Source organism: Belonocnema kinseyi, chromosome 8 (assembly GCF_010883055.1).
Source record: "Belonocnema kinseyi isolate 2016_QV_RU_SX_M_011 chromosome 8, B_treatae_v1, whole genome shotgun sequence".
NCBI classification, from domain to species: Eukaryota; Metazoa; Arthropoda; class Insecta; order Hymenoptera; family Cynipidae; genus Belonocnema; species Belonocnema kinseyi.
The window spans coordinates 100,692,582-100,713,588 of record NC_046664.1 but is presented as its reverse complement, the minus strand read 5'-3'; the positions used below and the strand labels follow the sequence as shown (position 1 = coordinate 100,713,588).

Sequence of the window (21,007 nt, the reverse complement as noted above, 5' to 3'; positions counted from 1 at the left end):
CTAACATACTGTGAAACATGTGAAAAATTCGAGTGAAAAAACATAATCTTAGTACTCTTGAAACCCATTGGGGATGATTTTTTAGGTGCAAACAACTACGAAGAAGTTTGACTGGCAGCTCCTGAGTGGCGCCAAAGTTGACTGGCAGGCTGTCAAACATGCCAAAAATTCAAGTCAAGAAACGTGATTTTATTACTCTTGAAACCCATTGTTGCGAGCTGTGAATTTGCATAAAAACTGAGATTTTGGTAGTTTCTTTTTTATATACATATTATTTTTATAGAACTATCCTATAGATTAAAATTTTAGTTAATGAAAAGGACAAAACTTTCATCCGGTTGCTGATTAAAATGTCAGTCAACTTTGGCACTACTCAGGAGCTGCCAGTCAAATTCTTTGTTAGTTGTTTGCACCAAAACAATCATCCTCGATGGGTTTGAAGACTACTAAAATGATGTTTTTTCACTCGAATTTTTTACATGCTTGAAAGTTTCCCAGTTAACTTTGGTACCACTCAGGAGCTGCCAGTCAAATTCTTTGTTAGTTGTTTGCACTAAAAACAATCATCCACGATGGATTTGAAGAGTACTAAAATGATGTTTTTTCACTCGAATTTTTGACATGTTTGAAAGTTTCCCACTTAACTTTGGCACCACTCAGGAGCTGCCAGTCAAACTTCTTGGTAGTTGTTTGCACCTAAAAAATCATCCCCAATGGGTTTCAAGAGTACTAAGATTACGTTTTTTCACTAGAATTTGTAACATGTTTCACAGTCTGTTAGTTAACTTTGGCACCACTAAGGAGCTGCCAGTCAAACTTATTGTTAGTTTTTAACATCCAAACAATCATTCCCCGTGGGTTTGAAGAGTACTAAAATGACGTTTTTTCATTAGAATTTCCGAACAGTTTAACGATAAATTGTTGCAAAATGCACCAACAGCTGTTAGCCAGTCAACGAGTTTCGAACTGTTGACATATGAAGACAAAAGAATCTGAAATTTTAATGAGTACTCAAATGACGTCCATGGAATTGTCGCGAGCTCCCGGACTATAAAAAGTCCAAAAGGAGCGATGAATTGGCTGAAAAAATTCGAATTAGCTTAGGAACGTGAGCTTAAACTTAATTTGAACTTGAAAGAAAAAGTGGTAAAAAAAATAAAAATAAAAATTATATTGTGCGTGAGTACAATATAAAAATTGGAGTATACCTAGAGTATACCTTGTCTCATTTCAGTATATTTTCCGCAGATTTAGGGAAACGTGTGTCCACGTGGATTCTAGCTCGACCCCCCCCCGGCCCCCCACGTGGACAAGCGTGGAATTTTGCCAACCCCCCCTCACCCTAAAGTGTCCACGTGGTATATGGGTGGCCCCAAAGTCTTATTATCCGTTTAATAGCAAAATTAAAAAAATATATATATCATTCAAAAATAGAAAGTTATAAAATTTAAAAAAGGTACTATAAAGTTATAAAAAATTGATAAAATTTCATTCACGATAAGCTTGATTCTATTTATTACATTACAGTCATCCAAAACTGTAAAATAATTTATATCCTCATTAAATTATTCTTTAACAGACATAATTTAAACATTTCAAATGAAAATAAACGTTTATTAATCATTCTTTTCTGTACATTCGATGAAACAAATTATGATAAATAATTCAAAAGTTAAATGCGCTAATAGATGAGAATAAATAAATGTAAAATGGATAAAATAGCAATTAGCAAATTATTTTTAAAACTTGGTTTCTATGTTGCGATTTCTTATTTACAATAAGATCCTTTAGTTCATGTTTAATTTAAAAACAATTATAATGAAAATTCCCCTTTTGTCCTAAATCGTAAGCTAAATTTTATGAAAAGAGAAAAACTCTTTTAAATTTTTTAATTAACAATTATTTAATAATGTTTAGATCATTTGGTGGTTTGAAAAATTGAATTTTGTTAGCTTTGTCCTGCTCCCGATTACTTTTTATCCCGATTTACAATCGAAACGAACGCACTTCGCGATTTTTGTTCAAAATTTTAACACAGCGGATATTTGATCTAAAAGCAGTTTTTCAGTTTTCTTTTACTTAGAAAATGGAAAATGTCGAAAAGATGACTCAAAATATTCAAAGATTATTTAATACTGTCAGCAAATTACTTTTAATGCGTTATTAAATTCGACATTATTTTTCATGCATTTGCAACGATCAGACGACCTCAAAACTTCTTCCAAAAACTCCATATTTCACAACGACACTGCACTTTTTAGGTTAAAGGACGATTAAATCGCCCTAACCGACCAATCTTGACCGGTTAGATTCAACGGTGGTTAATGCGAGTTAACCGGCTGATAAAAAGAGGTGGAACGCCTAACTAGCTTTAACCGAGGATTAAATCTTTAACCGAGGTTGATGGAACCGGCCCTAATACTCGCAGATAAGTCTCATTTTTATCATTTGGAAGGAATAAAAACGTATTTTTCGCCAGGAAATTCATTTAAAAACTAAATAAGAAACTCTGAATGTAGCATACCATATTATCAAGTAGTTAAATCAGATTATAGTCAGCCGAGTTAAGTGAAACGGAGACGTTGAATACTTATTACTAGTAAAGATATATCAACTTTATAGAATAATACAAAATTAATTACATTGAATATATAATATATGCAGCTCAACATTTTCCATTTTTTGTGTAAAATATGTAGTTTCTAAGAAAATTGAAAATAACCGATACTCTGAAAATGATCAGTTATAAATATTTGAGTCTAGCTTATTAAGAATTAATAGGAATTCCTCAGATTGCAAATTTCTCTCTAACTTAAGCTAGCTCCAATTGAAGGTAATTAGCGAAATTCAAGATTATCCAGTCATCTGTAGCTACATTTTCGCTTTCTCACTTATCACGCCCTGTAGAAGGGTATAAACAAACAATTGCAAAAGTTCCGATCCAGTTCTATATATTCTGGTTTCACTCTATACGATTCTTGGGAGGTGTGCATGTGTACTGATGCAAATAACTATGATGTAATTCTTAATTATTTTATATAAATCTACATCTTGATGCCCTACTCAACCTAGCGGAAGATAAATATCGTTTAAATCCGACTCAACCTACATAGATTTTGGTTGACAGTCAAACATTAAATTGACACTTACCATTTTGTTATTGATCTCGTGGAAGTGAATCTCGCACACTTTGTCGACTACGTCTTCGCTCTGAAACGTGACGAAGCCGAAACCTGAAACAAAAATAAGAAGCAGCTTTTTAGTGAAAAGAAACGTACAAGAGACTATCTTTTTGCCTCATAGCAAATAACTATCTTTTTAATAAGGTACAGTTTAGGTTCAAACAACTCAGCAGTCATTTGGATATTTTATATCATTCTATATGATGATCTTCATCCTACAAAAATAAAACTTAAATCTCCTTTCTTTGAAATGTCTCCTACAGGACAGTCACCAAACTCTCAAAAGTCTTAACTTAATCAAGAATCAAGGATTATTAAAAACTTTCCATCTGTCTCTGGACGATTTTAATCTCATACTTCGCGAATGAGCTTCTCTCGGGCCCGTAATTCAGATCCAGAGTTATCCAGCGTGCAGCAGTTATGAATTCAAGAGAGATATCACTTAAGATAACCAGGAGTTAGTGCTTCCGTATTGCAGTGACTTGAAATTGTGTGCTCAAGATATGCCAGAAAATTATTTATAAAGAGAGAATATTTTAAATACGAAATACATTAGAAAGTATTTTATCTATTTTTTAAAAATTTTCACCTACTGGAAAAAAGTAAGGATTAGAACCACTGATGAACAAATGAGATTTTGTTAGTGGGGCAATCAAATAAAATTATATTTTTAACATTCATATAAAGATAAAGACAAATTTTAACAACTTTGATAAAGAAAGGGATTGAACAACTTTTTCTCAAATAAATGTCAAGCAAAGTTACCAAATAAAAAGTATTAAAATAAGATACTTAATTTTACGTCGCTCATGTATAGTAGGTGTGCAAAGTTGTTGTGTTAGTGAATTAACCAAGTTCAAATACATTATAATTTCTTAAAAAGATATGCTATATAGGAGGCTTTCAAATTAGCAACAGTTATGAAGCTTAAATGAGAAAAAATACTCGCGAAACACCTTATACGATATTTCTCTCCTGCTACGAAATTCTTTTATTTTTAGTTGGTTAGATTATAGAATAGCTGGGACCACCCTTTATTTCATGGACATTTTTTTTCTTCAAAATCAAAGTATTGGAACATGAAATTGAAGTAAATTTGAAGCGATTTGTTAAAAGAAATCACTAAAATTATTGTAAATTGCATCATCAGTATAACCTACTATAAAAATTTCATTAGTAATTTTTTAAAAGTTGAAAAAGGGGCCGAGGTACTTTAGAACTTGAAACAACTCTTTCTTTAACAACTTTAGCAGCTCTTTCTTTTTTTTGTAAGTAAAATGGTTCCTATGAACAAAAAAAACAGCAAAATATGTCAACATATGTAAATAAAAGTTCAAATTACACTTATTTATAATTTTTTACCTTGCCGGGAATTGGAAAAGGACTTAAACGGTAAGTTAAATACGGCAAATTCAAATTTTTGGTAGATCCATATTTGACAGGTTATAATAATGCAATCAACAATAATTTTGATGTTTTTTTTTTAAATCGCTTCGAATTTACTTCAAGTTCATGTTCCAATACTTTGATTTTGGAAAAACAAAATTTCCAGGAAATAAAGGGGGTACCAGCTATTCTAGAATTTAACATTTTAGTTTTATTTTAAGCTAAAATTTAGAATTTATTTTCACTTTTGATGATACTTTTTTCGGATCGTAGAGTTGGTATCAGTGTTTCCGACCGAACGCACGTTTTGGCTAAAGAATTTTAATATTTATATTTAGGATGAAGTTCACAATGGTCGCACCCGTTATACAGACATGCATATTCTGCTTGATGTGGCCTCGAGCTGAGTAGTAGATATCAACTTGTTGATTTACTGCGGCAACCACAGCTCTGCGGGTCGAGGCGACCGACCCTCCAAGACCATCACTACTTAATGGCAGCTCTAAAACCCGCTTATACGAACGCGATTTCACTCTCCCAGCTAACCTCCTTGCAGATCCCGAGAAATGAACAACTTCCACTTGGCTATTTTGCTAGCAATTCTTGAATAGTTTATTATTTTGAATCATACAATATACCATTTCTCTTGTGAATACATGACTATCTTGAAACCAGAAGGGTTTTTATCTTGCCCATTTCGTTTATCACCATGTGAATGTTCAAATTCAAGAGAAACTTTAAGTAAGTGCTTCATAATTACTTTCCTTCTTACTTTTATGACAAAACAACTTTTCTATCGAAATTTGAGAAATTAAATTCCTGGCTCAATCCTTGCAAAAGAATTGGTATAGTTCGTGATCAACTTTTTAGTCGTTAATTCGAAGATCAATTGGGAAACTAATCACCTTAATTTCGGCGGATGCAGTTTTGCATACGCACGTGCGCCGCTTACCTTAACATTAGTTAGGAGTTCAGTAAAACATTCGAGTGTAATGGTCATCAGATGTTAGGCAGAATGGTCATTAATGTGAATACACATAAATAAAAAAATATCATTTTTATCCAGGAAATACCTGTTTACAAAAAATATTTAATTATCTCATTTCAACTTGCTGAATTCGGGTATCATTACTAATTTTGTAATCGACTACCCGGGAATGTGGTCCCCAAAGATTTTAAAGGCTTAATTGTGTCCAAGCTGGACCCTTAAGAATTTAAAGGTCCGCGTCAGCAACTTTAAAGGGTACTAATTGAAATATTTGGTCAAATAAAGCTTTAAGTTGATCTTTGAGGACCTTCCTTAGAAACTAATGTAGTTTTACACCAGGACTCGTCCGTCTGCCATAAAGTGTTGGCTTTAGTGTGTTACTTGACTCGTAGAGCATTGGAAATGACATGATTTAAGAGTAGTCTTCTCTCACACGTCTAACGTTTTTCCAAGCTTATACCTCGATCATCAGTACTTCACGAAGGCCAATCAATGCAGAAGGATGTGAGAGTGTCAATTAAAAAAGAGAGATAGAGTACTTTAGAAGGTTTAGGTGAGAAGGAGAGTACGGAGTTAGACGGGTAAAGGATGAAGGTAAAGGCCTCGAATAATTGAACCGCTGCTTGCCATTTATCTCAAACGCCCTTTTCATTTTCATGCCTATCTACAATGGACTAGTTTTGTCATAAACGGAAGCGCAATATTGAGAGTTTTTTCAGAAAATCGACCGTCAAGCTGCCAAATTAAAACTGCTCATTCAATCTTTGGACACAATTTCAGACAAGATGATATGATTCCATTCGACAAATTGTAATCAGGATACACTAAGGAAGTAATATTTTTATTAGAATATGATTAAATATTGAGAGATAGTGATAAAGATTGGATATGGAATCGAAAAATAATTGGGAAGTAGACACTTTTATCAGTGAAGTTTGAGGATTTGGGATCCAAGATGAACGGTGATAGGTGACGGCATGGTGCGTTTGGCTGAAAGAAGGAGCTTTAAGTCTCCTCGTAAAGCCTCAGTAGCAATGGTTATTACTGGCCAGGCCAGGCCACATCGGTTCGGGACAGGAAGTTAGTAGCCAATAAACGTCCCATCGTGTTACGATCGGCCGTAGAGTTGAGTTACCAAGCTTACGTTACCGCTTCCTCAGCGCTAGTGTCTCCGCCCGTTACCATAATCGATTAATACCTTATCACACGGACGAACGACATCTAGCATTTATGGACTTAAAACTTGGCTGCTCTCCAATCTATTCCTCACAATTGATTTTACGTCTCGATAATGAAGACGCTTTATAATCACCTTTGGGGTTAAAAACCTCAAATCATATTAATAATAAGATCATCAAAAACTTTCACAGAAATTTTCTAATTTTATGACAAGGCTTTTTCTCGGAAATACCGATTTATTATCATTCAGAGCTATGAGAGCAAAAAAATGTAAATTTATCAACTTAGACTGGGTTTCATTTCTTCGAGATAATATAAACCGCCAAGGAAGATGCCGTATTTATCGGAATGATCGTTTTTGAAAGTTTTCAATGAATTTAAACGTAAGTCCTTCGAGAACCGTTCTCTACAATTTTAGTTTTAGAATTTTTAGTGAAATGATATCGTAGATCTGTACGTAATGAGGACTACTAATTATAAAAATAGAAATTACTGAAAAGAGTAAGAAGAGATTTTCTCGCATAACCTATTGCTGGTTCAGTTTCGAGGAAAATGCCGAGTGTGTCTGGAAATCGAAACTTTAGAATTAGATCCCATCGTGCCTCTGTTTCTCGTAGTCGCTTCTTCATGTGATTGAACAACTGATTAGTGTATTAGCAACCATCAGTGATAATATTACAGTTTCCGACATCAGTAGCTAGTCAACCGTATAATTGGGGTCTTATTATGGCTTTTATTGCAGCGGAACATCTCGGTTTAGATAACGGATGGATACAATCATGATTATTTGAATATTGTCGCCAATCAGTGCATTGTTTTAAATATAATTAATTAAAGATAATAGCTCTCATTATTTATTTATTAACATTTAAAATATACCATAAGTGAGTTCCAGAAATACAGTAAAAATGAAATCTCTTTGCCAGATAATTCTCTTTAAGTATTCGAGCACAAGCACCCTAGTCAGAATGCATTACTAAAGTTCTCACAACCAAATGAACACAGTTTCGCTAACTTGAAGTTGAAAGAGTCCAAGCGGGAAGTAGTACTGGGAACAGCGAGAACAAGAGAGTTGAGGTCTAAGCCGTATCCATTTTACAAGTTTCAAATCGTAGTGGAATGTCGCTTTTCAAAGAAACCTTTTATCACCCTCAATGCTCAGTAAAATTTTGAAACGCGTAGCTTTTAAACGTTAACATACTCGTCGGTACAATGGCAGGGTCGCATTATACTTGAAAATGGGAGGGGAGCTGTGAGAGAGAAGGAAAAAGTAGCTTCAGAAGAAGAAGGAAGAGGGAAAATAAAGAGTAGAAAGAGGACCAAAATCGTGGACGAAACTTACCACATAAAAAGGCACAAGAACCATCCCTCAACCTCTCGCCATTTCCTCCTTTTTTTTCTCTTTGAACCCTCTAACTGCGAAATTCTAACACGAAAATCAAGCTTGTAATGGCTGCCTTTAATGTTTCTTAATATTTCATTTCGTAGAACGTATTTTTCTTTCAGTTCTTTCATTTTTATTTTCATTTCCTTTAATTTTATCCCAAACATTCAAAATGAATTAAATTATCTTTATTATTATAGTGGTATAAAAAATTTCTAATTGTAAAAATGGTAAGGCAAATATTGAAAAAATGATACATGCAAGGTTTCTAAGTGCTTAATCGTCACATGTTGACCTCTTCTAATAATGTTTCTGGAAAAAATCAGCAACTAACAATGGGCGAGAACCGTAATGAAGCTTGCTTTCATGTTTGAATTAAGAACAAAGAGAAGCTTTCATTAAGATAAATCTACTACGGTCGGGTAAATTGCGAAGACTTATTTTATTCTCTTGAAAAATGTTTATTTATAACTAATTTTTATTATAATTTAAATAAAGGAATTACCTTCCTTTATTTTAGGGAGATATTTTAGGGAAAAGGATGTATGAGGATGTTTGTTTCATTGAAATGAACACATCTGTCTCTACCGTAACAAGGAGATCCAAAGGAGCCGAGTTCGTACTTTTTTTCTTCCCTTAAGTGGAAAACCACTGCCTATCAATTGGACTTGGTGTAAAAATAGCATTGTCTTTCGAAGTTGCCTTACGGCTCTTGAAATTTATTATGTTTTCTCAAACTGCTGACTGCTCACTTTTGAAACGAACCAACAGCCTTATCCAATTTCTTTCCCAAAGATGAAATAAGTTTTCAGGGACAAAAATTAGGTGCCTCGTTGTGTATTTCATCTGATAGGGCTCTTGCGCAACAGATAATAGAAAATTGATAATCAAATGAACTTACAAGTAAGTAAAATTCAATTGTAAGTATATGAAGGACAGAGATCGAGAGATTACAATTATTGTAGTTTCGTTACTTTCCATTGATCTAGCCACAATTTTAGACTTGCATTTGATAAAAGCGCCATCGTTGCGTGGCCTCTATTGTTTCTTATTACATACATTTTAAAGCATAGGTGTCCTGATTAGAAATTTGTAGGGCAGGGTTACAGAAATAAACGTTTTTTATCAATTTCACTGGAGGGGTTGTAATTTCTGTAACTCGGCCTACCTTATAGTTAAAACCGAACTACACTTACAGGTAAGTTCGTTCGATTACCAATTACATGTCACAAACCACTGGTAAATTCTCGCGTGCCTGACAATCGTGCAAACGTCTTCGATTTTTTAGATTACTCTGCAGTACTCTTAATTGAGCTTATGCCTAAGCTATGTTTTAAGGTTGCAGAAGTAGCAGCGAGACGCGTACTATGTGCAGCAAAATCTTGTAATCCGCAACTAATCAAGATGTTCTTTAGCCATTCACAAATAGTCTGAGCTGAAGCTGCCGCGAAAGATTTCTGATTGATCAATACTGAATTTTTCGTCTTCTTATGCAAACTCTCACTTATTTCTAAGAACCTTACTAAGTATCTAGCCAAGCACAAAGACAGATTTTTTGTGAAGAAAGGAATAAAATATTTCGGTTGTGATTTTCCAACTCTGGAAGCCTTAAATTAAATTAACTATGTTAATGCCAACACCAGAAGGTTGAACATATTTCTTAACAATCTTGATTAAAGACAATGTTTTAACTCTATGTACTGTACCCATAGCTAACAAAATAATAAGTTTTCCCGTGAATTGTTGAAAATATAGGCCCTGAAAAAACAAGCCAATCAATTAGTTAGTGAATTCAGTAAAACTAAGGAGATAGCTGAACGCGCTGTATTAAGAGTTCTATATGAAGCTCCTACTTAAAACCCATCCGTTAAAAAAGAAAGAACCTAGTTACGGTCACCAGTAAAAGAATCCTGACCTTCAATGAAACAGTAATTTCACCATCTTCTTAAGGGTGATTTATATTTCCTAATTGTTGATTCCCCAAGCGAAGCAGCCAAAATGTCTGCCGTATTTTTAGGTATGTAGAAACCCAAAAGGATAAACTAATATATCATTTAAAGGTATAAAAATAACGGATCTATCGACTAGAAGAGATTCAAAAATTGGGAACCACATAATTGTAGCACCACTATCAAACCTTCAGCCTTGTCATGGATAAATTTTGTGAAGACTATCAGAATTAGAGAAAAAGTTGGAAAAGCATAAACAAAAAAATCAGACCAAGGACTGTTGAAAACACTATTTGTGAAGGCATCATGATCTCTCCTCCATGCACAGTATCTTTCATCCTTATGATTATGGCATAAAAATAATAAATCTATTTCTAGTAAAGCAAGACTCTTCTCTGTTTTTCGAAAAGCCAAACCCGTGAGCTTCCATTCAGTATCTACGTTCAATTTTTTTGATTGTGAATCTGCTTGTTTGTTATCTATAGAAGGAATATATGAAGCAATTATTCACATGGACCATCTTTAAATATCCCTTGCAATTCGATTTAAATCTACATAGTGCCCTCGTTCCATTTTATTTATATAGGTGATTGTAGTACTATTATCAATTCCTAAAAGTAACTTGTCCTCTTTTTAATAACATGTAAACTTTCACCGTCAAAGACGCACAAAAATTTGTTTTTGAAGCATCCGAAAAAGTCGCTCTTACATAGATCCCGGATTTTAAAGAAATGCTACGTTTTTAAAACTATTTTACCTCCAATGCAGATATCCCTTGACAGTTTCTTGTAGTCAAATAATCGGGTGAGCATAATCATCATTTAGAAGCGACAAGGCAAAAAATATTTCTCTTTCTAGGCTTCTAAAATACAATTTTCCATATTATATACTCGGATCAGCAGCCACAAGTGATTCAATGAGTGTATTAGTCTAATAGGGTAATAATCTAATTGCTGTGAATGCGCAATACAAAGAAAATCACCAAACTCCTTTGAATTTAGAATACATCTTTTTGATTCATCTTGTTGGTTAATTAAAACATATTTTGACAAGAATTGACCAGGGTCTGGGCAACATGGTTCAACTGCATCTATAGACAGGAGCCTATTGACTGCAACCTGAGTTTACCGAAATTATCCCTTTAACTTATTTTCAGTTCCTAAAACTAGTATCATTTGTATAGCCAGAAACGCCCTCTAGAATAAAATTATTCTTCCTAATCTTTTCTCCATTCTTTAAAAACTTCTTTAGCGTACCTACTGCCTCAACCTCAAATTCCTGCGATGATTCTGGAATCTCGATTGACTCAGAAAACCAGGAGAATTGAAATTCATGTTTCTAAGACCCCTGGAAACTTGAGCTGCATATTTATCGCTGAAAAGTCTAAGAAAGGTTGATAAACTTTTCTTATTCTTACTACTGCTTTTGCGTCTCTAATTTTATCTGCGAGGTCTTTTCCAAATAAAAAATGGTCGTGCTCAGTCTCTTCTACAATATGCCGAAATTCTCTCGGAACACCCGGTAGAATGTATTAAATCCTTGCCTCAGACTGTGTGTGTGTGGTAATTCTCGGGTATAATTAAGCTGTGTTAAAATTCTTCTTCAAGAGAACTTACCTATTTACTGGTGTTCCTTCATTATAACGAATTTTTTTCATCGCAGAGCTTAAAGCAGATAAGGCTGATTCAAAAAAATTGCATGTATTCACAAAAGGATTATATCTCTTGAACCCCGCATCATTTAGAAAAACGCTCACCTCTGGATTCTGTTTCCGAGCTTATAACCGACAATTGCCTTGTCTAGGCTAATCCTCTGAAAGATCCTGTTTTTCTCTGTTAGAAATTCCTGATTTGAGCCATTTCTTCTAGCGAAAGACAAATGAGGTGTGTAAAGTAACACCTCTTTAGGCGCCTTAGATGCAGCATCTTCTCTCAAAACCAATATTATCTCTTCACCAACGACAGGCTTCTTAATGAGGAAATAACAGGGCTGCTTCAATTCTGCGCAGGAATTGATTCATCTTGAGATTTGTTATCTGCATTTAAAAATAAAAGCATAAAAAATATATGCACAATCTCACCTCTCGTGTGAGTCAAGACAATTAGTGGGATTATTTTCAAAATATAAAAATATCCCAGGAGATACCTGTGCCTGTCTCACCTCTCGTGTGAGTTCTACTCTTCTTTTATTTTCTTTGTAGGTCACAGAAAGCAAAAAATACGAGATGAGATTACAAACAATAGAGTACGCGAAAGGATGAAGCGTTTTTTCAAATGTAACTCTAAAATTGTTGTCAGATCAGCGGAGAGTAGCAGAACTACAATTTTTATCTGGGGGAGAAGGCGGGACATTTAATGAAAAGGTCAATTGAATCTACCGCAAAATAGTTTTCGTTGAAAAATTCGTTGAAAAATGGTAATAGCTAAAATTTTCAATCCTGTATGGGAAGACTTGTTCAAGGATTCTCTTTCTAAGGACACTCTTTTCCATTTTGAGCACGGCTTACTCGTTATCTTTCACTTTCTTGAGGTAATGAGAACAGGGCTTTGGGTACCAGGTGGGCACGTATATAAAACAGCAGCTTGCAAGCACGCGTTTGCCTAATCTCTCCGTCGTCTAATCTCTTTTCCGTTTCTTGGCGATGAAAGTACCTTAACGTAGCTTGCCCGTTTAATCTCCGGGAGTCAGTGGTTGTGGTGAAAAGCGAAGAAGGGAGAATCTTAAAAAAAAGACAGCACTGAGAAACAGGAAGCAAATAGAAAATGACGGTAGTCGTATACTAAGCGAAACGCTAAACACTATACTACAATGCAGTTTGCAAAATCTTCCCTATGCTTGGACGTCTGTAAAAATTTTAAAACCTTTTGAAAAATCACATTTAACACAAAAAACTCTTACTTCAATGTACTTCCTTACTAAAAAAACTCACACTATATACGACATTTCAAGTCGTAAGAAGAGTTCTAGATACAGATTTAACCTGACGAACTTGCTTTGTTGGTAGGAATATATCTATATTTGTAGCTGGTGCATGGAACTACGCAAACGTGAAATCGAGTTATAGAATTAATTATTGCGATGCTTGCGACGACCTCGAATTCCCCAACGTGACTTTCATTCCAATTTATTACCCTCTCTCACTTCCTTCTTGACATCGCCACTAATCCACCCCTTTCAAACGCCTAATATCAGAGAATTCAATTCTTTCTATACATTAATTCATAATGAAAGTGAAGGATTTCTCGTGTAGTTTCTTTTTAATTAGGATTTATTAGAATAACGATTTGGGTAATATAAGGAGGTTCTCCGTTCAGTGATTCATTCAGTGCTTCATTAAATAAGTCCTTGATCAGGAAGGTGATTTTTTTAAGGCTTCACTGACACATCTTCACTCCGATTAGTTATGTCCCCTGCGAAGCATCCAATTTAGTAACAAGTTTATTTGCAATAGGGAATCGGACGTAGTTAATTGATTGACGCTATTATCCGAGACAAACAGGAGCTTAGATAAAAACTAGATGGATTGGTTGCGGTGAAGTAATATATATATGCAAAACTTTCTTCTGGAAAATTCACAATCCACGAGAACTGGACATTTCCTATTTCCTTTTAAAAGCAGGCCAAACTCGAATCTAAAAATTCGCTTTTTCCTTTCTTCTTAACGGATATTTAAATTACCAGCTTTGCTCTCACCGATAATCCGAGAAATTCAAGGCTTAAGTGTAAGCGATGTGACCAGAGAAGATGAGCTTTAAAGTGCATCTAATCCAATCAAGTAGCCACAGAGTTCTTTTCAACGTAAGCCCCAGGCAAAATTCTTGCATATAAAAATATATGTATTAAGCCGAATACGTAGAAAGAAAAAAAAGTTTGACCTTTATTTCTGCACAAAAGTAAATAAAGAAATAAATTTTTATTCATCTTCTTCTTTTTCAGCGTTTTGGAGTATACCCGATTACCGAAAATATTAATAAGTTGCATCAACTCGTAGTCTCGTCTGCTTTGTTAGCATTCTCGTGAGCACATTATGGCTTCTGCTTTGAAGGTCTTAAAAAATATTACACACGGAGTATCAAAGTGAGAGCTGGTAGTGGGACTTCCATTATCGATTATTGGCATCAGTCTCTTAACGCCTTTAACGTAGCGAGAAAGAGTTTTTCTCGTAGGCGTGCATACATATTTATAAACCTCGAGTAACGTTTTATTATTGTTGGCTGAACTACGTACAATAAAGTTCATAACGCTTAGTCGTAATTGCGAGAGCGTCATTTAAATACTACTAGAATCGGGGCTGCACGTACATATTGTACTTGAATATAGAAGCGAGGAGCATCCCATTACGCGCTGGAAATTATCTCCAGCTGCCCCCGTTCTCGTTTCTGCGACAGTGCTCTTGCTCTCCCTTCGTTTTCCAAAGAAGATTAGTTACTAGCAGGCTTGGAACTAATTCGCGGTCGGATATCCGTGACTCGGATATATTCGACAGGATGAAGAAAAGAATCGAAGATATAAATCTTAAACTTAAATTCCCTAATTCATAATAAAGTGGTATATTTGCCAGTATTGAGTTCCAAAGTCGGAACTCATTTTCAGAATGTCCTTCCTCCATTCCAAGTTTTTATCGTCTTCTATTAAGTGGAGGAGAGTAGCTCCAATGATCCAAAACTTCTTTCGTTCCGTGCAGCCGTGCAAGAATATCAAGATAGGAGTCAGCTCGAAATCGTTTAATTGCTTGAACCTAATCTTACAGACTGCAGAGTCGATGTGCGATCGTTAAGAGGAACGAGTCGTTTAGGTTGCTTCGAGACCATCGCCATTGAAATCCCTGCCAGTGAAGACCGGGGGCAAAACGAGTAGTACAGCTAGGGAAGAGGTTGATTTGATCTGAAAAATCAAATTCAGACAGAAATTCAATCTTAACTTCTGCGCATCCTGTGTAAACTCTGTTATGTAACTGTCTCCTTGACGGTCTTTTCGTGAGTGTAGCAGATTGATTATGAGCAATAATGAGTGCTTCTTAATCAAGATTATACCAGCGTCGTAGAATCTCGAGTACTCTTGATTCCCAGGTTCACCAAAATAATGAGTCTCGCAATCAGCACAGTCGAGGAAATATTTACGCTGCAATTACGACGCGCACTCGGCGCGCTAGTATGCTGACATGCCGACAGCGAGTATTTGTTCCTACGTAGTCCGCCATTGTGGAGGATTGAGTTGAACAATTTGAAGTGCAAGCCAAAAATTGCGTCGACTAAGCGCACTAACGTTTTGATTTTCATGCTTTCATTGCTCTCAGGCTTGTGCTGTTTGTTTCGATTCCTTCAAATATAGCCTGCATGCAGATTATTCCATGATTGTGGCGAGTGTTCTCATGAACTTGCGAGAGAAAGATGAAAAATTATTTGAAAGAATATTAAGAATATTCTGCAATTTAAAAATTAGTGACTTTTATATTGAATGTAGGACACAATTTTCTGTAAATAATAATAGGTTTTCATTTTGACAGAATGCTATAGAAAATTCATCTCGATTTCTCCTACCTTGATTTCTTGAATCTCCTTTGCTCAATTCGCAACATGATTGTGTCGAATTTGCAATAGAAAGAAAAGAAAACAAGTGATGTTTCCGAAACGTGGTTTCTGTTTAGGGGCGCCTTATTCAGAAGCCACCGACAAATTTCAATTTTTGTTGTACATTATTTTGCACCAACCCTCTAAAATAGAAGCATTCTATAAAGATAGGATACATTTCTCTCCAGAAGAAAAGAGTACAATAGAACTTGGAAGACAGAACATAGAAGTAAGACCGAGGTATTTTAGCGACCTACCTTCCCGTCAGATTTGTAAGATCGTAAAAGCTATCCAAAGGCGCTCAAGTCGAAGGATTTTTCTCTTCAGCTTTCTTTCTTGTGCTTCCTTTTCAGCTCTTCTGATTCTTCTACCCCCTGTGTGTTGAGACATAGCAAAGTTTTATTATGAAACAATAAAATATGTGTGTATCCTCCGCTTAGTGGCTGCCTCCATGCCAGCCGCGGGCTCTCGACGTCCTCGAATTTACAGTTCAAGTTTTATCGTATTGGGTAAAGATACAGATTTCTACTCGTAATATTGCATCCTGCTTCTTACATTAAAAAGTTCAAGCAATTTCTGGACATGTTCTCCGTGAAGCAAGTCTTCTTAGTGTCGTCTCTGATTGTAGAATATATCTTTTCTGTCTGTGATAGGGAGTTGAAGATATTCCTTTCCTCGGCTTTTATTATCGACGCATTGGATTTGAAGCTATTAGCTCTGACCATTACGCTTTAAATTCAAGGATTAAGCTGAAATCTACTTTAAAAAGAATGAGAAACTCAGGATAATGAGCCTAAAAGAAACTTAACTCTTTATACATCACCCACCGACGTCATCCATACTTTCAAACATAAACGCGGAATTACTCTGCCAAAGTCGATATTGCACCAACTTTTTTCATCGACCTTATTCGTTGTCTCATGACGCTCTATCGTATTTCCTTTTAATATTCTGAAGCCCGGAAGATATCGCAAGATTGGCAACTGCCTTTAAAGCCTCCTATTCTTCCACCCGCTCTTATCGTTTCGAGCCTTGCTTCCTTTTTTCTCCTTTACTTTTCCACTCGGTTCATTCTACGTTTCATTGAAGGTAACAACACGCGAGGAAAAAGAACGAAGCCGGAAGAGTATCGAGTACTAAAAACTTAGGATTTCGCGAACGAATCGAGAGTCTCAAGCTCAACTTGAACGCAATACGGCAATTCGATTACAGAAGAGAAGAGAAGCGAAGGGATCAAACACCAGTTTCAATTATCAGTACGTTGGTAAGAGTTTTATCCCCCTTTTTCTTGCGAAAAAAGTGAGCAGATCGCGAAGAAGGGGAGAACGAATAGGAAGCCACTTTAATGATCGTAAATCGAGTTTGCAGAAAAAAGCTGAACAGAAAAACTGGATTAAAACTGCTTCTGGTACCCAGTTGTAATTTTATATATCTTTTTCCTGAAGTCAAACAACTTAAACGAATAGCTTTCTTTGAGTTTCCGTTAATATATGTCACATAAGATGACAATATTTAATCCTGACCAGTATAGACCCAAAAACCGTAAGATCTTTCACAATCAAGTCAACTATCTGTTCAAGTTTCAAACAAATTACTACCTTTTAATTTCTGCACCTCCTACAGCCACAACTTCTAATATAACCTCGCACCAACTCCCTAAAGTAAATTTCTATCTTTTCGAACCCAGAGAAAAGAGCAAAAATTCTCGAGAACAAAATGTAAAACTATCTTAAACTAAACTAATGATTACGCACCATGTTTGCTGCAACAGTCTTCATTGCTGAGGCAAAGGGCGATTTTAATTAATTTAACATTAATGGTCCTGACGGTATTTACGAAGGAGACGCTGTACTCGAAACTTTCTGGAACCCGCGAGAGAGGTTCGAGTAGTTTGAGGATGAGAAAGGAAAAGGAGGATGAGGCCACGTCTACTGGGATTTTGAACGTAATAAAGGCGGATACTCCAGCAACACGCATTATTCTCGTTACGGGGTGAGGCCGAGGTTTATGATGCGGACTGTTATAGGCAGTGATAGTGGTTTATACCCCACATTTGTGTGCTGTCGGAGCCTCTTGTCCAAGCGTGTGGGTATGGCTCATTTTTTTCCGGGGATTTATCTACGTTTTTACTTCTATTCCATTAAAAAAAAAACAATCAACCTTCGCGGATCTCTGCACGGAATTTCCTGATTTCAATCACCACTATAAATCTCAAGGTCATCTTACTCATTGGAGATACCACGCTGCTCCTAGCTCGTGATAATAAAAAAAGTTTCAACATTGACATACTATTCCCGTGGTCAAATTTGAGGCAAAAAATGTGAGGTCCGATGATGATTTTTTAACTTAATTTTACAGTACTAGACAATAGTGTAAATATTCATAAGTAACTAGGGCGAATCTGCCATTTGATGTAGAAACTGTACAACTGCATTTGAAACGAACCGACATTTTCAATAAAACGAGTTTGCATCTGCACCTTCTAAATCTTTTAATGTATGCGAGTTTAAAAAAGGACTGTTCTTGTGTAAATCGAATATGCTGTATTCATTAAAACAAAAGAAAAATGTCGAATTCCAATTATTTATATGCACAAAATGTAGATATGATAGATATTAATTAACAAAGTCACCAAAATCCTTCTTAATAAGCACATATGCTGCCGACTACAGGAATTAGCTGTACTTGTGTTATTTCAGGAAATCGGACTGCAGAAATACCCAAGATCTTGATAAGCAATATACATCTGCGCATATGTCTTTTTTTTAAGGGAATCTGAGGGCTCAGCATTATCCCAAATCCTTGAATTCGTGTAGATCTACTACCATTTCTGCTGATGTATTGTTTATCTATCAGGAATTCTCAAAAATCGCTGTAGATATGCCAATCCAGACCTAATTATCTCAAAATTTAGTAAAATTTTTAATAATGAATAGCATAGTTAAATTCGCCTTTGCATTACGAATTCAACCATACAAAATACTCATTTATGGTAAAAATGCAGTCGTACAGTTTCTTCATCTGGACGACAGAGATAGGATCAATCGTGAAGCAAGATTCTAAATTACTATTTAAGAATCATAGAATTCTAAAATGCTACATCGCAGTAATCGAACTTGTCAAATACGCAATTGAATACGCTTTATCCTGCACTATTCGCCAGTAGCTTTAAATCTGAGTACTTTTTAATATAGGCATATTTAAACGAGTGGGCCAATTATTGGGGGATGGACAACCATTGTACCGATTACCCTAAGTTTCATTACTCCTCCAAGTAGCATTTTCGCTAAAGTAAATTAAATTAATGTAGAAGTAAGTTCAATTGCTTTACAATTACAGAGAGTAATGACTAGCAGAACAGCGGACGTAAATTCAGAGGTGTTCCAGTTGGCCTGTTATTCCAAGCTCTTCCGCTTTCAAAAACGCTTAACTCGAGTCAATCAGTGGTCTCAAAATAAAATGGCCGTACAGTTCGTGCACTTATTACACATCTCCTGCCAGAAGCATTAAATCCCGATGCGAGTTTATAATAGAAACGTAAAACAGATTACTATTGTAAGAGGGCCCATAGAAGCGTCTTTCGAATTCTATTGTAACGGTCTGTAGGGCTAAATTACATTAGGCTGTAGTACCTACAGTAATCTTAGCTATGTGCTTCCATTTAGCTCTAGGCACACTGCATGCCCTTTTTACCGTAATCCGAACTTAACTATACTCAAATCAATGCTACTACCTCAAATTCTACGCAAGACCCTAACACATACTGTATACAAATCAAAAACTTCCGAAAAGCTCACAGTAAAAACTTGGGGGTATATTTTGTTGCAGGTAAAATTATAACGGTGTTCACTGTACCTCGGTAGGGATTCAGATATCTCTCGAACTTGGAGTACGACATACCGAGTATGTAGGGCATGAAATAGCCACAAGGTGGGGTACGGAAGGTCAGATGTTACTGTTTTGAAATTTTGGCAGCTGTTGCCAAGCATGCCATAGTCTTAGAAAAGTTGAAGGTATGCGGATTCCACTTTGTAAAACTAGGCTTTGAGGTATGAGCATGAATGAAATTACCAGGGGTGGGATTCCGATGCCCACTAATCTAGTTTATCGAATCTCTCTTTCTAACGCATGAATGTTTAGAATGTTTATTATATTTTTTTAAGGAATTATTTAATGCCAAAAAAAGGTTAAATGCTCGAGTTATAAATATAAATTTGCGTATTTTGTTGGCAAGAAGTTCAAATCGAGGTTCTGTTACTTTCATGTAAATAATTATGCAACAAGCAGTACGAGAATTGAATAAAAATGTACATATTGACAAAAAAATAAATAATTATTTAAATTGTATAGTTTAATAGCGCCTAAATAATTGTAGCTTCAGTTCTCATATTTTTAATTCTAATTTAAATAAATATTTTTTTTAATTAATGAAGTTAAACTTATTATGATAAATAATAATAACGTTAAAATGGTATCAGAATATTTAACTTTAATAATAAAGTAATGATTTGAAAAATATTTCAAACTTTCTAGATTAATGTCTAGTAATAGAAAATTTGATCAAATAGTTTTTATTTTAATCAAAACGAGTTTGTACGTTTTCCTAACTTTTTTAAAAAATTCAGTTGAATCTGAGGTTGCTATTATTACGCGTATAGAAAGACCTTTTCATCTTAGATATTGAACAACTGTATGCGTGGGGAATTTAGCAATTATATGCTCTACTCTTCTAGTAATCTTAACACGCCTATGCTCCATTATGTATTCTTATTAAGGTACGAATTTATCAAGATAAAAAGTTATATTGTGAGCAAACGCGGATATCTGGAGCATTCGCAGTAGTGATTCTTGTGTATTTTTAAATTGACACATGGCCTTAAATAACCTAAACATACACAGGAATAACTACTGCGCATGCCAGAGATATCCGCGTTCTTCCACCACTGACTGGGGCTGGGGGATAAGCTATCTCCCTCCCACAGCAACATGATTGGTCTTTTCAATTTTGCTCCATAAATAGCTCTTAACTTGCGCATACATGTAAACTATTTAACCTTCATTTAGAGGGGAGCGGTCAACAGCCAATCAGATCGCTGCGCCAGAGAGATAACTTATCCCGCTAAATCATAGTCTATCTCTTGTATTTTGCCAATAACTCTGCCATTGCCGGGTTCCCTCCAGTTATATATGTGCTAAGATTTCTAATATTAGGTGTTTCAAGTTGTGGCGTCAGCTGGCAAAATGTCTGTATAATGAGGGCCAAGCAATAATACAAATCCCAGAGGATAAAACTTAATTTACTTTATAACTTGAGAAAAAATATTTTTCATAGTTGCAAAAAAATATCAATTTTATTATTCAATTAAATA

At 35.3% G+C, this 21,007-nt stretch overlaps 1 protein-coding gene across 5 annotated transcripts in view; it reads right to left on the bottom strand.

The window, feature by feature from the left end:
• LOC117177859 (RNA-binding protein Musashi homolog Rbp6) overlaps window positions 1–21,007 on the bottom strand; it is a 673,300-nt gene that overhangs the window by 69,157 nt on the left and 583,136 nt on the right. For all 5 annotated transcript variants that reach the window (XM_033368883.1, XM_033368884.1, XM_033368881.1 and 2 more), the window contains one exon: window positions 3,151–3,233. In XM_033368883.1, coding sequence (XP_033224774.1) covers window positions 3,151–3,233 — 83 coding nt within the window. The remainder of the gene's footprint in view (window positions 1–3,150; window positions 3,234–21,007) is intronic.